At 38.0% G+C, this 19,012-nt stretch overlaps 3 protein-coding genes and 1 pseudogene across 3 annotated transcripts; all 4 read left to right on the forward strand.

Annotated features, from left to right (window-relative positions):
* The first annotated feature begins 4,132 nt into the window (after positions 1–4,132).
* On the forward strand, positions 4,133–5,411 carry LOC145480374 (melanocyte-stimulating hormone receptor-like). The gene has a single exon (XM_081458660.1). The coding sequence runs from the start codon at positions 4,476–4,478 to the stop codon at positions 5,409–5,411; it is 936 nt and encodes a 311-aa protein (XP_081314786.1). The 5' UTR covers positions 4,133–4,475.
* Positions 5,412–6,040: 629 nt separating this feature from the next.
* Positions 6,041–7,290, forward strand: LOC145482355 (uncharacterized). Its single transcript, XM_081460998.1, has 2 exons — positions 6,041–6,055; positions 6,502–7,290. Exons 1-2 carry the CDS (start codon positions 6,041–6,043, stop codon positions 7,288–7,290), a joined length of 804 nt encoding a protein of 267 aa, XP_081317124.1.
* Positions 7,291–9,087: 1,797 nt separating this feature from the next.
* On the forward strand, positions 9,088–10,011 carry LOC145482356 (G-protein coupled receptor 6-like). The gene has a single exon (XM_081461000.1). It carries the CDS (start codon positions 9,088–9,090, stop codon positions 10,009–10,011), a length of 924 nt encoding a protein of 307 aa, XP_081317126.1.
* A 2,866-nt stretch (positions 10,012–12,877) lies between these two features.
* The window catches only part of LOC145482357 (uncharacterized), a 28,771-nt pseudogene continuing 22,636 nt past the window's right edge, over positions 12,878–19,012 (forward strand).

The raw sequence follows: 19,012 nt of genomic DNA on the forward strand, positions 1-19,012 counted from the left end.
TTCATTACGTTATAAATCTCCTCACGGTTATTTTCCTCTCCGTACATGCGAGCAGCTACGCCGAAAGCTGCAAAAACTATACAAGTAACATAAATAGTAACGAACCGACGCACTGTTAGAAAAGATCTTCGACTCATATGCAGCCATCTTTCTACAGCCATTATTGTCATTACAACGAAAGTTAAGGAGGGAGGAAATAAAGTCCAACACATTTTCTGCTACTGCTCCAGTAATGCAGACCATCTTTATGTTCCCTGTTGTGTCTGCCAAATTGTACACAGCATAAAATGGCTGACTTAGTAATCCAGTGCAAAAAGCAGTGAAGGCCAAACCAGCTAAAATGAACGCATTTGTTATCATTGTCACAGGTGCCAGTAGCGAGGTGACAACACAGGCTGTAAGAGTTACCTGATAGTAAGATGAAAGGGTATTGAAAAGTCTTAAATTTACAGCACGAGGAGTCTAGCCACTGAGAAGAACGTCCGTGGGACTGACTTCGTTATGCTGTTGTGGAACTAATATAAGGGCGCTCGCGCACGCACGAATACTGCCGAGTTACACAATTGAAAAAGATCGATGTTTACGACTTCAGCACTGGAAACCACTCGAATGTTACACAACGCAAGCTTTCCGCAAGTTTTTTGTTTGGTGAAAATTCGTTTCCAAGAAGAATTTTGAATGACCCGAAGACAATGTCACGGTAGTCAGCCCCGTGAAGTGTTCAGTGAAGCAAACGATTGTTGAAGCGTATAACTCTCCAGAAGCGAGTTCTTGCTCCCAGAAGAAACTTCGGCGAGCTTCCAATCTCTCCTTGAAATAACATCGTCTCTTCCCGACCACCCTCAAAACCACTTCTTCTTGCTCGGCAGGCACTGTCCCGCACGAGGCCACGGCAAATACTGTAGGAAATCCGAGCGAAAGATTCCCAGCCCGGAAAGTCACCAAGTCGACGTATCATTGGGTAAAATGGTTAATCATAACAAATATTAACTGGAAAAAGCGGAAATTTACAAACAGCAAAGCTTGCTTGCACAACAATGGTCCGTTGCAAAACATAAACAAGAAATCAAAAGTCATCGGAAGCGTCAGGATCCGAGTAATAACTGTCATAACTGGAAGCGCAGACGGCTGCAGACTCTTTTTACCGATTACCGCGATCGAAAATTTATGAAAACCGCAAACCGCTTAGTGTTATGAAACCGCAATACCGCAGGTTACAATAAAGATTTCCGCAAAACCGCACCAAAAATAACGCAAAACCGCATCACCGCAAACCCTTACGCCCCCCTCTTGTTGAGTAAACAAAAGGAAACTCAAAGAAAAGCAAGTTCCAAATGACAATTAAAATACTTTGAGTGGCAGTAATTAATTCGAAATAAATATTTAAAGTTAGAATTCTACCAAAACAGTTACTTAGATCGCTCTCGATTACTAAAATAGATGATGATGATGATGTTTACTACGAGATGATACTTGCCTGCCAAAAATCAGAAGGAATCATGCTACATACAAATTGACTCAAAAAGTATAACGAGCTTGTAAAGTTTAGTACCGAATTGGGTTGATTTTTAGCTCTTTCGGTGAAAGTTGCAAAATTTCTGAATGGCTTGAAAAGCGCTGCTGAGCGCATACCCACTTCACAAAAAAAGTATTGATAATACTCAAGAACAAATTACATGCCATACTCTTTTAGTACTCAGAGTTGATATTTTCGTGGCTAATGCTAGTGTGGGAAATATTTAAACAAAGATTTCCCTATAGGGTCGCGATTGCTACGGCTTGAATTAGATTCGTGGCGTTTTAAATGCGACGTATAACATGGGACTGGAAATACGTTACGCCCTAAAAGAACTTAGGTGGGCCAAAGTTATGATATTTACCAAAAATGCACTTTCCCTTCTAATCAACGGATAATTTTTCAGAACTGTCCTTCCTTTTTCTGATACTGATTTTCTCGAGAAATTACATGATGGAGTTTACACAACCATTATTTTTATACATCTCGCAAGTTTTACATTATTGAAAATGTCACGATTCCTCAGTCTTCGCTTTTTTTACAGCGTAAGTTCCTCACGATACTTCTTACACTATCTCTGATTTCCTTTATCCTCCAGTAGTAAAGCAAGGGATTGAAAAACGATGAAGAAAACGCAATGGCCGCGCAAGCATTGAAGGCCGTCATGCTGCATGGCGAGGAAGACTAACATGCAACACAGATAAGGAATGTAACTTAGAACAAAAATTGCAAAAATATACTAGATTGTAAAGATAGACTTTTTGTATTTTGCGATATCTATGGCATTTTCGTTTGTTTGCAGAAGACACTGAGCCTACGTAAGATTCGAAAAACTTTAAAATAAAAAAAAGCCGTGGCAATCACACCAACCGTTAGTCCCCATAACTGGACAACTCTCGTGAGAGTAAATATTGCAGGGCTCATTTCCCGCTCATACATGCGAACAGCTATAGTGATAAAAAGAAAGGCTGCTAAGGTGATATGAAAAATAACGAGTCGACGCACCGTAACATGAAGAGATCTTCGACTCATATGCAGCCATCTTTCTACGGCTATTGTAACAATGACGACAAATTTTAAGGAAGCAAGATAAAATGCAGCAATTTCTGTGACTGCTCCAGTCAAACAGAACATCTTTATGTTTCCTGTTATGTCTGCCAATTTGAACACAACATAAAATGGTTGACTCAGTAACCCAGTGCAGAAGTCTGTGAAGGACAATCCAGCAAAAAGAACATACGACGGAGTCCTGAGAGACTTGTTTTTCTTAATTCCTTCCAAAATGAAGGCATTTGCTACAACTGCCATCGGTGTCAGAAGTGAGATGACAGCACAGGTTGTAAGAGTTACCTGATAGTAAGGTGAAGTGTTTCTACTAACTTTGAAAAACTTCAGGTTAAAGCACCAGACCTCTACCAACGGAGAAGAATTAACAGACATTTCCAAATAGCTTCACGAAGGAAATGTGAACTACGTTCTAGAAAAAACGCTTCTATCGTAGCTCGAAAGATATGCAGCTTTAATTAAACTAGACGGGATTCCCAAAAGATATAAAGATGTTTTGATGTTAAAAATGTTCGGTGTGTAGCCAGGCATGTTAAAAATTTGGAATTAAATGGTTGTCACTGGCTAAAAATATGGTTATCGGACGTTTCGGCCACTACTGTTGCCTTCTTCAGCAAAAGATGGAAAATGCAAATGTTAAACGGCGTCCTGCTAGAATATGTAATAGATGTGTGATAAAACTAAATGAGCAATAGTCTCTAGAGTATTCTTAATGAGTGTAAAAATTCTTAATGCCATTGTACACGTTCGGTAGCGCTATGTGTTCGTTTATAACGTTCTTATCTCGCACGGAATGCCAAGCTTCAAGAATTAGTCTTTGTTTCCATACTGATGATCTGTCGACAATTTCAACGTTCTCCAAATCTAGTTGGTGACCGTTGAGCATATGGTGTTTGGCCAATAAAGAGTTTTTGTCCAATGTTGCTATAGCCTTTACGTGTTCTTTCATACGTGTTTTTAACGCGCGTGATGACTGACCAACATAAACACAGTCACAATCTTTACATTTGATCTTGTAAACAATGCCTCTGGAAGCCTCTTTCTCGATCTTGTCTTTAGGTTTTTTTTGAGTATGTTGGAGATGGTACGAATAGGTTTATGGGCGACCTTGATATTGAAACCTCGAAGAACGTTTGCGACTCTTTCGGAAAAACCTTTGGCGTAGGGTAGGATGACAAAACCACGATGGTCGGTATCATTCGTTTCTTGTTGTCTACTCTTACATTCCAAATGTTTTGATGTGTATTCAAGTTTGCTCCTTGGGCTTCCAAACCAATTTTAAATATTTAGCTCCGAGAGTCCAAAATGAGTAATTTGATAGTGTGTTCTTTTATAAATGGATGTTTTCATAAGAATGAATTCTTTTGACAGTAAGCAAACAAACGTTTAATGACTGAAAAGAGTAGCCTTTGTCTTTTAGTTTAAAGCCTGGCAGCTGTTTCTTCCGTTATCATTGATTTCTACCCAAAGAAAACGAGCATTGTCAATAACAGCTTTGCAAGAAATTAAAATTACAATTTTTTCCTGACAATTTAGCTCTCTCAGGAAAAACAAAAGATGCTCAATAATTAAACGAGCTTACCGAAACAAATCGATGATGCTGAGCTGATTAAATTAAAAAAAACTCTCCCAAGAAGTTGTGTCACTTAAGATGGTGGTTTGTGATGTTCAGTTCAGCCTGATTAAAACAGTTCAGTTGGTAAACTAATCCACGCCGAATTAAAAATACACCAGCCTAGAATCGAATCAGTATCACCTGATAGCGTTTACAAAATAGACATGTAAAGTGGGGATGTTGAACTCAGCAAGGATCACGAAATCGCTGAAAAGGAACTAGAAACGTCCTATCCAGTGGCTGTTCCTTGTAGTTAAGTTCGCGATTTAGCAGTAAGCAATGTCCTCCAATTCATCACGTTTACAGGACAGCTGGTGTTCCTTTCTAGCTTTTCCAAACGGCAGTGAAAGAACCTCAATTTACTATACGGTAACTCTTACAACCTGTGTTGTCACCTCCCTTCTGGCACCGATGGCAATTGTAGCAAATACTCTCATTTTGGCGGCAATTTGGAAGAACCCGTCGCTCAGGACTCCATCTTATGTTCTTCTTGCTGGTTTGTCCTTTACTGACTTTTGCACTGGGCTACTAACTCAACCATTTTATGTTGTGTACAAACTGGGAGACTTATCAGGAAACATTGAAATGTTCTGCATTGGTGGTGTTGTCTCGGAAAGCGCCGGATACTATTTTTCCTCTCTAACAGGCACCATGATGACAATAATAGCTGTAGAAAGATGGCTGCATATGAGCAGAAGATCTCTTCTTACAGTGCGTCGAGTCGTTACTCTTTACATCACTTGTTTATTTGCGTTACTGGTTTTTTTCGCTGGTCATATTTACAATTGGTCTTATACGAATGAGTTCTTCAGTCCGTTTATTCTCCTTCTCCTTTTGGGGGCAGTATTTAACTTTAGTTTAACTTTGTTTGCTTATTTCAAAGTTTTTCAGATTATACGTCAGCATCAAAGTCAAGTTCAAACAAATCAAAACTCCATTGACATTAAAAAATACAAAAAGTCTGTATTCACAATTTTATATATTCTAGCTATATTTTTACTGAGTTATGCTCCCTACCTGGTTTGCGTTCTAGTAGTAAGCGTTATGGATCTGGGAAGAGTATCATGGAATGGTATATTCAATGCTTGCGCTACTATAGTACTTTCGTCCTCGGTATTAAATCCCTTGCTCTACTTTTGGAGGATAAAGGAAATTAGGAACAGTGTAAGGGCTATTGTAAGGAACTTATGTTGTAAAAAGTGCGCGCAGGAATGATAATAATTCCCAGTACAGTGACACATTAACGGAACAAAATGTGGATGACGAATGGTGACTACGAGTCACACAGTTAAGAAGAAAGTAAATAAAATAAAGGGACCGTTTTCATCAAAGTGGGTTTCTCAGAACCTATTATGCTTTTCTTAAATAGTGCTGATCTAATTTTAACAAGAACCATAATTTCTCAAAATTGTAGATCCACAGTTGGAAAACACAACCATGCTCTCGTTATCTTTCCGCTTATCTTTATCCCTAAAAATACAAAAAACAGAACATATCGTTGAGCAGAAAGAGCATACCATATAATGCAATTTGACAGTAATCGCAAAACCAATGCAAGCATTATGCTATTAGTTACATGTAAGGATTAAAATTGAACGCTCCCAAATTGTTTTGTAATGTTTATGGTGATCTTTTTCTTCGGTCTGGTTAATAAATATCTATATCTATTAAAACAGTGCAATTGGCACACCTGCCCTATACTAACTACAAAAAGTAGAGGAATTGCAGAATTTTTAAAATATTAAAAGCGTTATACTTTTTGAAATATCTAAATATCATGTGATGTTAAAAGATAAAATATTGTGCTCACGCAGTGGGCAGGACACGGAATTTCCTTGAATAAAATGCAATTAGTACAAGTATTGTTTCAGCGGTTGGATTTCTGAAGACCTATTGTATATTACTTGAAAAAGAAATATTTCACAAGAACCTTTTAAAGAATCCTATAGATATACATTTTTAAAACAAGCAACGGCTCTGGTAATTGCATTAAGCATGTTTTGTAAAATATGTAATTAAATCCAATTTGATGATAAATGCCACAAAAAGCCCATTCATATTATGCCACAAGGCCGATCTAATGAATAAAATTGAACTCCTCGGGGAGTTTTGGGATATTTTTGAGGTCTGTATGACTTTGGACAATGTGCGCAGTTTAGTTGGCGTAAGGACCAATGCTGAGTAAAAAGTATACAGACTCATATTTCACAAATGAGTTTTACATCATAAGCGGTTTTTGAGGTTTGGCAAGAAAGGGTGGGATTAAGGGATTCAATAAAGATCAAGATAACAAATAAAATTTCAGAGTGAGCAATGGCTTCCAATTCCTCTCGTTGCCGGCAACTGGTGTTCCTTTCTACTTACTTCAAACAGCAACATAAGCACATCGGTTTACTATCAGGTAGCTCAGATTACAACCTGTGTTGTCACCTCACTTCTGGCACCGATGACAGTTGCAGGGAATGCGTTCATTTTAGCGGCTATTTGGAAGAACCCGTCTCTCAGCACTCCATCCCGTCTCCACGTTCTTCTTGCTGGCTTGGCCTTCAATGACTTTTGCACTGGATTCCTTCCTCAACCATTTTATGTTGTGTACAGACTCGGGGACTTCTTAAGGAGCATTAAGATGTTTTGCATTGGTGGTGTTATCATACAAATCTCTGGATACTATTTTTCTTCCCTAACAGTCGTCGTCATGGCAATAACAGCTGTAGAAAGATGGCCGCATATGAGCCGAAGATCTCTTCTTACAGTGCGTCGAGTCGTTATTCTTTATATCACGCCTGCAGTTTTGCTCTTTGTGTTTGTCGTTTGTTACATGCACACCTTGTATTATATTGGCGAGATTTCAAGTCCATTTACTGTTATTTTAGTTCTTGGGGCAGCATTTTATTTTAGTGTAACTGCCTTCGCTTATTACAAAGATCAGAATCAAGTGCAAACAAACGAAAACGCCATTGACATCCAAAGGTACAAAAATTCTGTATTCATAATTATGTATATTCGTGCAACTTCTCTACTGAGTTACGTTCCCTTTGTGTGTTGTGTTGCTGTAGTGAGGGATGCGGAACTTGGGAAATTACGCATAGTGTAAGGGCTACGTTAGGAAGTTATGAAGCTTAAAAAATACGACGAGGAGTGATAATAATTCCAAATATTGTAAACAATGTTATGAAAAGAAACAATAGCTGAGGAATGATGAATCACAGTCACGAGAATAAATCAACTAACCAATAAATAGAAAACATGCTTGCTTCTATCGAGTTACAGAAACACGAGCAAAAATTCCTTCTAGTATAATAATGCAAATATATGCTGCAAAAAATTGTTTTCTTATTGCTCCGAAGTGTTGCAGAAACTTTTTCATATATATTTCCGCAAAATTTAATTCCCTTGTGATCTCCCTGAAACTGCTTGTTGTACAGCGTGAAATAATAATGTTGTGATGGCTAAAGTCAAGTATCATGGACGATTTTGGAACTGAATCATCTACGGTGACGTGAAAGCTTACGTGGCAGAGGTTTTGAGGAGCGAGGGAACATCAGCATTTATTTCAAGGGTTTAATTAATTTTATATTTATTTAGTTTTCCTGTACTGATCACACATTATGAACTAAACACATTGATGAACTTCAATTATAAACAAAACAAGAGAGCTGTAGAACGTTCCATTTACCTAACACGCCGCATTTAATTAAAGGCAGGGGTGATTCCAGACTAAGTGTTTGTTTTCACCGAAGTGGGTTTTTCACAATCTATTGTGTTTTACACTTAAATATTACGAAATAATTTTAACATAAACTATTCTTATAATTGTAGATCCACAGTTTAAAACCCAGTCCTGCTCTCATAATCTTTTCAGTTATTTATATTAGGAAAAAAACCTAGAACATGTCACTGAATATCGTCTCGAACAGAATGGGAATCCATACTTAGCTCACGTGCAGAGACTTTTAATTGAAAGCTCCTTTGTAATACAATTTGACGATGAATGCGAAGTCAGTTCTAGTATTATACCGTTAGTTACATGTTATGATCAAAATTGAACTCTCCTAAAGTGTTGTATGCTATCTTTCTTCGGCCTGGTTAGATATCTGTCTCTAAACAGTGCAATTGAAACACCTGCCTTACACTAACTGCACATGAAATTGGTAAATTTCGAGATTTTTGAAATATCTTGATATTAGATATAACCAGTATTGGCTCACAACCGGAATGACCTAAAAACAAAACAAATTAGGGAATCAGTCAGCAATTAAACATCACAAAAACACCAGGATGAGCCAAATAATTACAATAAGTGCAATGTAAAATGTATGTTCGTTTCAGCAATTGGATTTTGTTCAGACCTATTACATGTATATATAACTTTACAGAAAATATTAGGCAAGAACCATACACAGTATTCTGGATGTCAATGTTTAAAACCAAGAAATTCTCATTGTTTTCATTTGTATTGGAAAGAAGACCAGAATTGACTGGAGGAGATTAAAAAATTATAATGTCCTATGCATCAAACCAGCTTAGAAAAAAAATTAATTAAATCTTCTTTAGTGATCTAGTTTGACGACAAATCAGTCCCAAAAAGTCAAATAATGTTATGTCTCACGGCTGATGTAATATACAATATCGAATCCCGAAGGGCGTTTAGTGATATTTGGGGAGTTTGTATGATTTCGAACAATGTAAACAGCTTAGTTGGCATAAGGACCAAGCAAAATGAAAAAAACACAGATTTTTACATTTCGCAATCAAGTGTAACACTATAAGAGGTTTTTAAGGATTGAGCACCAAAAGGTGGGATTTAGGAAATCAACAAAGATCACGATAGCGCATGCATGGAAAAGCCACATCCTTTGCCGTGAAGCTCTTCAAAATATTGGAGTGAGCGATGGCCTTCAATTCAAGTCGCTGGTGCTCCTTTCTAATTGTTTCTAATAGTAAAAGTAACTCAGTTTACTATCAGGAAACACTCACATGCTGTGTTGTTATCTTGCTTCTGGCACCGATGGCAGTTGCTGGAAATGCTTTCATTTTAGCAGCAATTTGGAAGAACCCATTTCTCAGGACTCCATTCTATGTTCTTCTTGCTAATTTGGCGTTCACGGACTTCTGCACTGGGTTTCTGAGTCAACCATTGCATGTTGTGAACAGACTGGGGGACTTACCAGGAAATACTAAGATGTTTTGCATTGCTGGTGTTGTAGCACAGGTCGTTGGATACTATTTTTCCTCACTAACAGTCATCGTCATGTCAATAATGGCTGTAGAAAGATGGCTGCATATGAGTCGAAGATCTCTTCTTACAGCGCGCCGAGTCATCATTCTCTATATCACGTTTGCAATTTCGCTAATTGTGTTTTTGGCTTGTAACATGTACAGCTGGTATCATACAAACGAATATTTCAGTGCATTTACCGTCGTTTTCGTACTGGGGGCAGCACTTTGTTTTTCTATCACTGTCTTCGCTTATTTCAAGATTTATCGAATCATACGTCGCCATCAAAATCAGGTGCAAAATTATGAAAATGCCATCGACATCAAAAAATACAAAAAGTCTGTCTTCACAATACTGTATATTCTTGCAATATATCTACTGAGTTACGTCCCCTTCGTGTGTTGTATCGTTGTAGTGAACGTTGTGGATCTTGGAAGTGAATCATGGAATGCCGCAGTCGATGCTTGTACTGTCATAGTGTTTTCTTCGTCATTTTCCAATCCGTTGCTCTACTATTGGAGGATAAAGGAAATTCAGCACAGTGTAAGGGCCATCGTTAATAAGTTGTGCTGTAAAAAATACGAAGAGGAAGAATAATAATTCTTCATATTGAAACAATGGTAAGAAACTAGTGACACAATCTCAGATCGAGCACTGTATAGTTCCGTCACAGTGGTGACAACGCAGATCCTCATCCCTTCCGTTCACAAGCTTGTATAGATCAGCTTGTTAATTTCAGAACTAAGTACCATATGAAAGTCGGTTTTCGAGAAAATGGCCGTGGAAGATTAAGAACGAAAAAACAACGTGCAAACATAAATAGGGAACTTACAGTCCAAAATTTAGCAGAATTCCAGCTTCGTTTGTAATCGATGAAATCATGACATGTGCAGTGGAACCCCGCTCTACCGACACTCGACAGTTTTGTTTGTCCTGACAAAAAGCTCATATGTTTTCTGTTATTTTAACCCATTTTAAAATATGGAAATACTGGTAAATACAGACAAAGGGCATTATTCTGTGGACCGAGTGACCTACTTCCATACAAAGTTCAGTAGCCTCGCTTTACGGACGCTTGCGATCTGCACAGGATAAATTTGTAAATATTTCTGCAGTTTAGTTTCACTAGTGTTATTTCAATCACGGACTGTTTCGTGGATTTCGAATCTGAAAGAGACAATTTAAGTGCGAGACCGGCACGAAGTTTCTTTAGTTTGAACTTAAACTTCAAGTCAACTTTGTATTTGCATGTACAGAGGAAGTATATACAGATATCAACAAGTACTTATTCAAATGCTGCGATTTAAGTGGCAGAGCGACAGCACACTGTCAGCTTTTAGTGTGCTATGGCTAGAAAAATAACTGGTAACAAAAAAAGTAAACGTCTGTGAACAGACTAAGTGCGCGCCGATTGACTGATTTTTGACAAATCGTTCAACGTCGCGCAAGGTTTCTTGGAGGCGTCATTCAAAATCCTAAGCAATGCAAACAGTCTCTTCTTTCCTTTTCCTTTCCTACTTTCTTTCCCCGCAATGAGCCTGTTCGACTGTGATTCACTAAACACGAAGGCGCACTATATATAAGGAAGTCTTCCCTGGGAAAACCAAGGCTCATTTGTCAATCACCGTTAACGTACGCTAGTCAAATTCAAAATGGCGGGTGATTTGAATACACGAAAGGAAAGCTGTAAGTGAATTAAAGAGACTTTGCTGTCTCTATACTTGTCTCTATTTCAAGGAGTCATGTCTCCAAGAGGATTATAAACTGATATTGTCCCACTGTTCGCAATGTCTAGGCGAATAATTGTGTTCTACAGTTGGATCCTGCTAATTCGGTGAATGAATGAAACTTAAATTGATGAAACTTTATTGTACACTCCCAAAGATGGGTTTTTCAGTGAGCGATACAAATACAATAAAAATACAATAAAAATATAATAAAAATACAAGAAAATACAAGAAAAATAAAATAAATTAGAAAGTGTTACACTATTCTTGCTTCAAAAACTCGTCAAGCATCTTTGCTTTAAGATTTTTCTTTAAGTTCATTGAACCTTTGCACAGTTTTAAATCTTTATCTAATAAATTCCATAAGTCTACTATCCTGTATTGAAATGTCCTCTGACCAGCAGCGGTTTTACATGAGGAAATGTTAAGTTGTTGGGAGTTTCTTGTTTTGCGGTCAGATATGTGTCCTATTGTTACAAACTTTGACGTCAGGTAAGCAGCTATTTCGAACAATTTTTTCGTCTCCCTTGCGAGTTCGAAATAGCGGGATTCTACTGTATTTGTAATTCCGATACCAGTGGGTATTGTAGAATACTGTCAGAGCGTGAAACAAGCATTTTCTGGGTGAATTCAAAATTAGGGTGAAGAGCCTATGCCCTTTTATAGCGCGCCTTCGTGCTTAAAGTAACTTATTTGAACTGTAATAAAAATCAATCGTTACACTGAATTAATCAGTTTTATTCGAAAGCCTCTCAAGGATTCTGGGGAACAAGGGAATTGGGCCTTTTTTCGAAAGATTTAATTAAATACCTGGTCTTTATTTGGTTTTACTGCATTTTAATCGGAAAAAAAAAAAACAGAACCTGGTTGTATATTGTCTCAAGTAGGATCGGAATCAATATTTTCTATCTACTTAGCCACTTTGTAATCCAATTTGACACGTGTGCGAAAATTATGCCATAAGTCAGTATTCGTGATTATAATTCCTCTCCCAAAGGGCTTTCTAATATTCAATCTTATGTGTCTATAGTATTTTTCTTCAGCCTGGTTAAATGTCTAATTCTTAACAGCTCAATTGGCATACTGAGCCCTGCCCTACACTAAATACACAAAGTAGAGATAAATAGAATTTTTAAAACACGAAATATATAATACCATGTGATGTTACGGAATGGCCAGGAAAAAGGCCAAATTAGGAATCAACAATGAAAAATCAGAAAATACTGTTTGAGGAACCATAATTCCTTCAATAAATTGCCATCAGTGCAATTTTCGTTTTCAGCCAATTGAATTTCTCAGGATCTATTATACATTAATTGGAAGAAAACAAATATTAAACAACATTCATTTGCAGTACTTTGGATATACAATTTTAAAACCAAGCAATGCTCTGGTTATTGTTTTCATTTGCATCAAACGGAAGAACAGTACTGACTGGAAGAAAGTTACACTAATATTGTCCAATGCATTTAGCCCCCTTTGAGAGAGATTTCATTAAAGCTCTTTTATTTCACAATTTGATTACAAATTCCAAAAAAGCCCATTCATATTATGCCACAAGGCCGATCTAATGAATAAAATTGAACCCCACAATAGGGCTATGATATTTGTCGAGTTTGATAATGATTTTAGTTCGCCTAAGGACCAACGCCGAATGAAAAGTAGATAGACTCTTCCATTTCACAAGTAAGTTTCACATCACAAGTGGTATTTAAGTATTGGCAACGAAGGGGTGGAATAAAGGAAAACAACAAACATCAAGATAGCATATAGAAAAGCCAAAATTGATCGCGCATCATTGTGGGTGAGCAATGTCCTTGAATTCCTCTCTTTTACCGGACAAATGGTGTTCCATGATTATAACTTCTTCAAACAGTAGTAAAAAAACCTCAGTTTACTATCAGGTAACTCTTACAGGCTGTGTTGTCACCTCACTTCTGGCACCGATGGCAGTTGCAGGAAATGCATTCATATTAGCAGCAATTTGGAAAAACCCGTCTCTGCGGACTGCATCTTATGTTCATCTTGCTGGTTTGGCCTTCACTGACTTTTTCACTGGGTTATTTAGTCAACCATTTTATGTTGTGTACAAGTTGGCGGAATTAGCAGGAGAGAGAAAAGTTATCTGCATTGCTGATGTTATCGCCCAAATCACTGGAAACTATTTTTCCTCTCTACCAGTCATCGCCGTGACAATAATAGCTGTAGAAAGATGGCTGTATATAAGTCGAAGATCTCTTCTTACAGCACTGCGCCAAAAGCCAAATATTCGGGCCCGAATTCGCTCGAATACGGATCGGCGCACGCCGCGTATACCGCAATGTTCTGACGTATTCGATTGCGGCTGACTCGAAACACACCTGGAATATTCTATCGGATTCCGGCTTGTTTTTCCGCATTCAAATTTAATACTCGTGAATGACTCGAAGTGTTCGATAAATAAGACGCGCCACGTTTTGGTAGATTAATGTTGCATTAGATGTTCTTCGAAGACATAGTGATCATTTATGACTCGAACATTTTCGAATACACTCAGTTGTTCGAGAGTTTGCGACTGGAACACGAGATGTACGACGCCACTTCTGACGTGAACGTCTTCGAATACTAATGGATACGTCAAGTGTGCTCTAATTTTCGAGAATCGCACGCTATGAATACGAAAGTTATGTCACATTTTTCACAGCCATGTCTTGCGTCGTCTAGAACGGGTTTTATGCAGGTAATATACACTACCGCGTAGTTCAGCTAGACAACACGCTAGTGTTACGAAGGGTGCGACTGGAACACGAGACTCATGCGAAGTATGAAACGTGTTCATGTTCTAATTCTGACGCATACGTGAGGTTTTAAGGTATTCTAAATGGAAAACTTCAAGTGTTCTGCCGGGTGTTCGACTGGGACACGAGACTCATGCGAAGTATGAAACGTGTTCATGTTTGAATACTGACGCATATGTGAGGTTATAAGGGTATTCCAAACGACACACTTCAAGTGTTCTGTAGTGTTCGACTGGAACACGAGACTCGTGTTAAGTATGAAACGTGTTCATGATCGAATACTGAAGCATACGTGAGGTTTTAAGGTATTCTAAACTACACACATCAGGTGTTCTGTAATATTCGACTGGAAGACGAGACTTATGCGAAGTATGAAACCTGTTCATGATCGAATACTGACGCCAACGTGAAGTACTGAGAACCCATATCAAAGCTTGCATATCCCCAAAACCGTGTTCAAACTGCCGAGTGTAACACACATTTTAATTTCTTTATCGATTCCTTCGATTCCTAACAAAACCCACCCAAAAGAAAAAAAACTACTAGGAGAATATGAATGTTATCCCAACAAAAAGTAAACAATTGCCATGATGACATCTTCATTTCATTTCAAACAAGAGGCTCCAAGTAGCCTATACTCATGCGCAGGAGGTTACAACTAGTATAAAATAGATACGCAATGCGTACATAGTGAGACAAGCAATCTGAAAACGTTTGCCATCTGACAACTAGAAATAATACGGGAGAAACGCTAATTGGAAAAAAAGTGCATCATAGATCTAAGATATAAATAATTAAGATGCAGGAGAGAAGATAAGTGCTGTAACGCAATATGCCATCTTTATTACAAGGATATCGTCAGGTGAATAACAAAGCAAGCCGAGTCGAAAAATTATAGATTAACTACTTAATAACCGAGAGTGAGGTCGTTACGGGAAAATCTCAAACTGAGGCCTTGCCGTATTGACCGAGCGATAGCGAGGTCAATACAGGAGGCCGAGGTTTGAGATTTTCCCGTAATGACCGAACGGTCGAGGTTATTAAAATGTTTATTATATGGCTCATGAATAAAGAAAAAAAATCATTCGAGCGGAAGTCTTCAATTTACATCCGGCGATGCGCGCGTTTACCGATCCATTCAGCGTCTCAAACCCAGGGCAGAACCACACAGTCAGTGAACTTCGCCACTGTAGTACGTATTCCGTTAAGAGCAGCTTCGCCTAAATATCAACTAGACTTGGAAATAGCAAAAAAATCGAATTTCTTCAAACTCGCCCAGAACGAAGCCCCATGGGCACTAGTTACAAAAATATTGTTTTAAGTTCGATAAATCAAAAATTATTTTTTTACGCAATTTTTTCGTTTTGATGCCCGAAATCGGCCAAAATCGATTGAAAATGAGCGGCATGTTCAGAGGCTCGTAAAGTCAAAAGTAAAATTCTTCAATACAAACTGATTACCCGTCGTATTTGTACTTCCTTTCTTGTATATTTAGGGCTAAATAGATTGCGATTTGATTAGAACTAAAATATTTGACGAATTTTCTTAATTAACGACCCAAGATAGCTTAACAAGAGGTCTACATTTAGCCTATTTTCAAATGCTAAAAAGGCGTTCTGGTACACGGCTTTTCCCAAAACGACTTGTTTGATCTGAAAGAGCATTGTTTCCTCTTCAAATTAGCGAAATAAAATTTTTCGGTAAATATAACTGCGAGCGCTGAGATAGCAAACTAAATGCAGCACTTCTTCCTGAAAACGTGACCTTTGACCCAAGCGTAACTAGACCGATTATTGAAACAAAAGCAAACGCTTCGTTATTTTGAAACATTTTCTAGTGATATCTCTCCGGAACCATTATTACAAGAAACTACTTCCAGATATGAAATCTTACAGGGTCAAAGAAGTAGCTAAAAGGCGCATTTTGACAGATTAACTTTGTTTGCCGAGAATTGAAGTCAATGGCCATTAACGAATTCGAGTGAAATTTGCGAACTTGAAGTATGTTAGCCGATACTTACCTGAATATTTATGTTTACAGCAGAATTGTCTTCTTGGATTAGCCTTCAAAAGAAGCTGGATCCAGCTTTGGAAACCTCTAAAAGAAGAATTGTTTAATGTTCCGTGACCTGTCCGCTGCTATAAATTCCATGCACATGCCGACCGTATGTTTGTCGTGAAACCAACTGAACTCCACTGACAGTTTCAATAGGCAACCCCAAAATAAACAATCCCCAAAAATGTAAAGTGAAATTGGCTGTCTTCGTGAACATTTAGAAGCTAGAGCCAAGTTCCATTACCTTTAAAAAGTACTTGATTTTACTTTGTTCACTCAGTAGTTACCGTCACTTTCGAATACTGCGTATCGGTCACGCCAAAACACCACAGACCATGCAGACTGAGTAAGTTCCCCATACAAAGTCTTTCACGCATTTGTCTATCGAATCAAAAGAAACATACTGCCCTTGTGCGGCCTGTGGATAAATGACAAACTTTCAGATATGTTGAACTCTATTTTGTAACTAGAGCCCCCCAGAATATGAATCGAAATTAAAGCCCCAAACAGGTGTCTGCAGTCTGCACGGTCTGCAGTGTTTTGGCGTGACCGATTCGCGGTATTCGAACGTGACAGTAAGAAATACTGAGTGGGGAACAAAGTCGACGCAAACAAATAAAATCAAGCACTTTTTAAAGGTAATGGAACTTGACTCTAGCTTCTAAATGTTCACGAAGACAGCCAATTTCACTTTACATTTTGCGGGATTGTTTATTTTGGGGTTGCCTATTGAAACTGTCAGTGGAGTTCAGTTGGTTTCACGACAAACATACAGTCGGCATGTGCATGGAATTTATAGCAGTGGACAGGTCACGAAACATTAAACAATTCTTCTTTTAGAGGTTTCCAAAGCTGGATCCAGCTTCTTTTGAAGGCTAATCCAAGAAGACGATTCGCTGTAAATATAAATATTAAGGTAAGTATCGGCTAACGTACTTCAAGTTCGCAAATTTCACTCGAATTCGTTAACGGTCATTGATTCTCGGCAAACAAAGTTAATCTGTCAAAATGCGCCTTTTAGCTACTTCTTTGACCCTGTAAGATTTCATATCTGGAAGTAGTTTCTTGCAATAATGGTTCCGGAGAGATATCACCAGAAAATGTTTCAAAATGACGAAGCGTTTGCTTTTGTTTCAGTAATCGGTTTCGTTACGCTTGGGTCAAAGGTCACGTTTTTCAGGAAGAAGTGCTGCATTTAGTTCGCTATCTCAGCGCTCGCAGTTATATTTACCCAAAAATTTTATTTCACTAATTTGAAGAGGAAACAGTGCTCTTTCAGACCAAACAAGACGTTTTGGGAAAAGCCATGTACCAGAACGCCTTTTTAGCATTTGAAAATAGGCTAAATGTAGACCTCTTGTTAAGCTATCTTGGGTCAAATATTTTAGTTCTAATCAAATCGCAATCTATTTAGCTCTAAATATACAAGAAAGAAAGTACAAATACGACACGCAATCAGTTTGTAATGAGGAATTTTACTTTTGACTTTACGAGCCTCTGAATATGCCGCTCATTTTCAATCGATTTTGGCCGATTTCGGGCATCAAAACGAAAAAATTGCGTAAAAAAATAATTTTTGATTTATCGAACTTAAAACAATATTTTTGTAACTAGTGCCCATAGGGCTTCATTCTGGGCGAGTTTGAAGAAATTCGATTTTTTTGCTATTTCCAAGTCTAGTTGATATTTAGGCGAAGCTGCTCTTAAAAACACTCATTTCTTTACGGGAAAAGTGACTGTCACAGTCTCAAAAAGGTATTTTAGTATCGTGGTACCACAAGTTGATGGGTGAGTTTTTCCGACTTTTGTGGCGGAACGTCAACGCATATAGAAAAGACAGAAAGCGTTTCAATCTTGTCCAAACCAACGGTCTTTCGGTGAAAGAAAATACTAGTGCTTCAGAATGCACTGCTCAAAATAAGCTTAACTCGATCTTCGCATTCGCTTTCGACAACATATCTTCGCCTTCTTCATTCTGGGCAGTTTATGAATGAACTTTTCAAGCCTTGTGAACGTCTGCAGTTATCAGAAACACTGCTACTGACAGAAACCGCCCGATTGTTTACATCTGATGATCCTGGAAGCTGATTTACACTTGCTTGTGTTAAAGCGAGGGAATCTATTTGATGAGAACTGTGACGGAGTTCAATACTTCGGTAATTGTTGTGACTAAGATGATAACTTATAAGTTTCTTCGTGGTGTGCTCAGGATGCATGACAGATCTGCCAATGGTGTTTTACACTAAGCGAGTTTAGCTTTACTTAAGACTCGGCAAACTTTAGTTGTTTTTCACTAGTGCTCGCCAAGGCTGGTAAGTCATCTGTATAAATTTTATTAAGGAAATATCTCTAAACTTTTAGCTACTTACCTTCTCTTAATGATTTTAATCGGCTTTCATCGCTTCAATATGCTTGAATTTTCAGAGTCGGGTTCTTCCCAATTTGCATAATCCGTAATCGGCCCGTGGGCATTACGGCTGCATAATGACCGCTCAGATATCGCTCTTAGCCAAGCAGAGCGCGCGTTTTATCGGCCACAAGCCAAAACCATATAATAAAGAGAATTAACGAACAATCAGAATTGCGAATTGTATGAAATATCTTTTTTCATAGCAATTCTGAACCAAATCTCTCTGGGGCATTTTTTGTTCAAGTGTTAGACTTGTTTATGTTGGTTGTTAGGAATATATCAGGAGTGCTCAACGGGAAAAATTTTAAAATTGACTTGTTGTTGCTCGAAAGTATTAATTGACATCCAATAAGAGATATATAGTTAATAATTAACAACCGTGGGAAAATAATATCCGCTCCGCACTGCCAGCTAGTAGAAGATAGCTAAATGAAGTTGCCAGCCAGGAACCGTTTGGGGGATGCTTTTTCCCAGCCAGCACAACTTAAGAAACGCTGGTTTTCCCAGCAATTTTTACATTACTTTTTGCGCCAGCCAGGAAGAGTATAAATAACTTTTTAAATTCAATTTTAATTTAATTAATTGAGTTAATTAAATCAAAATTCCGTTGAATCTAATTAATTAATCAA

This window comes from Orbicella franksi, chromosome 3 (genome assembly GCF_964199315.1).
Source record: "Orbicella franksi chromosome 3, jaOrbFran1.1, whole genome shotgun sequence".
NCBI lineage: Eukaryota > Metazoa > Cnidaria > Anthozoa > Scleractinia > Merulinidae > Orbicella > Orbicella franksi.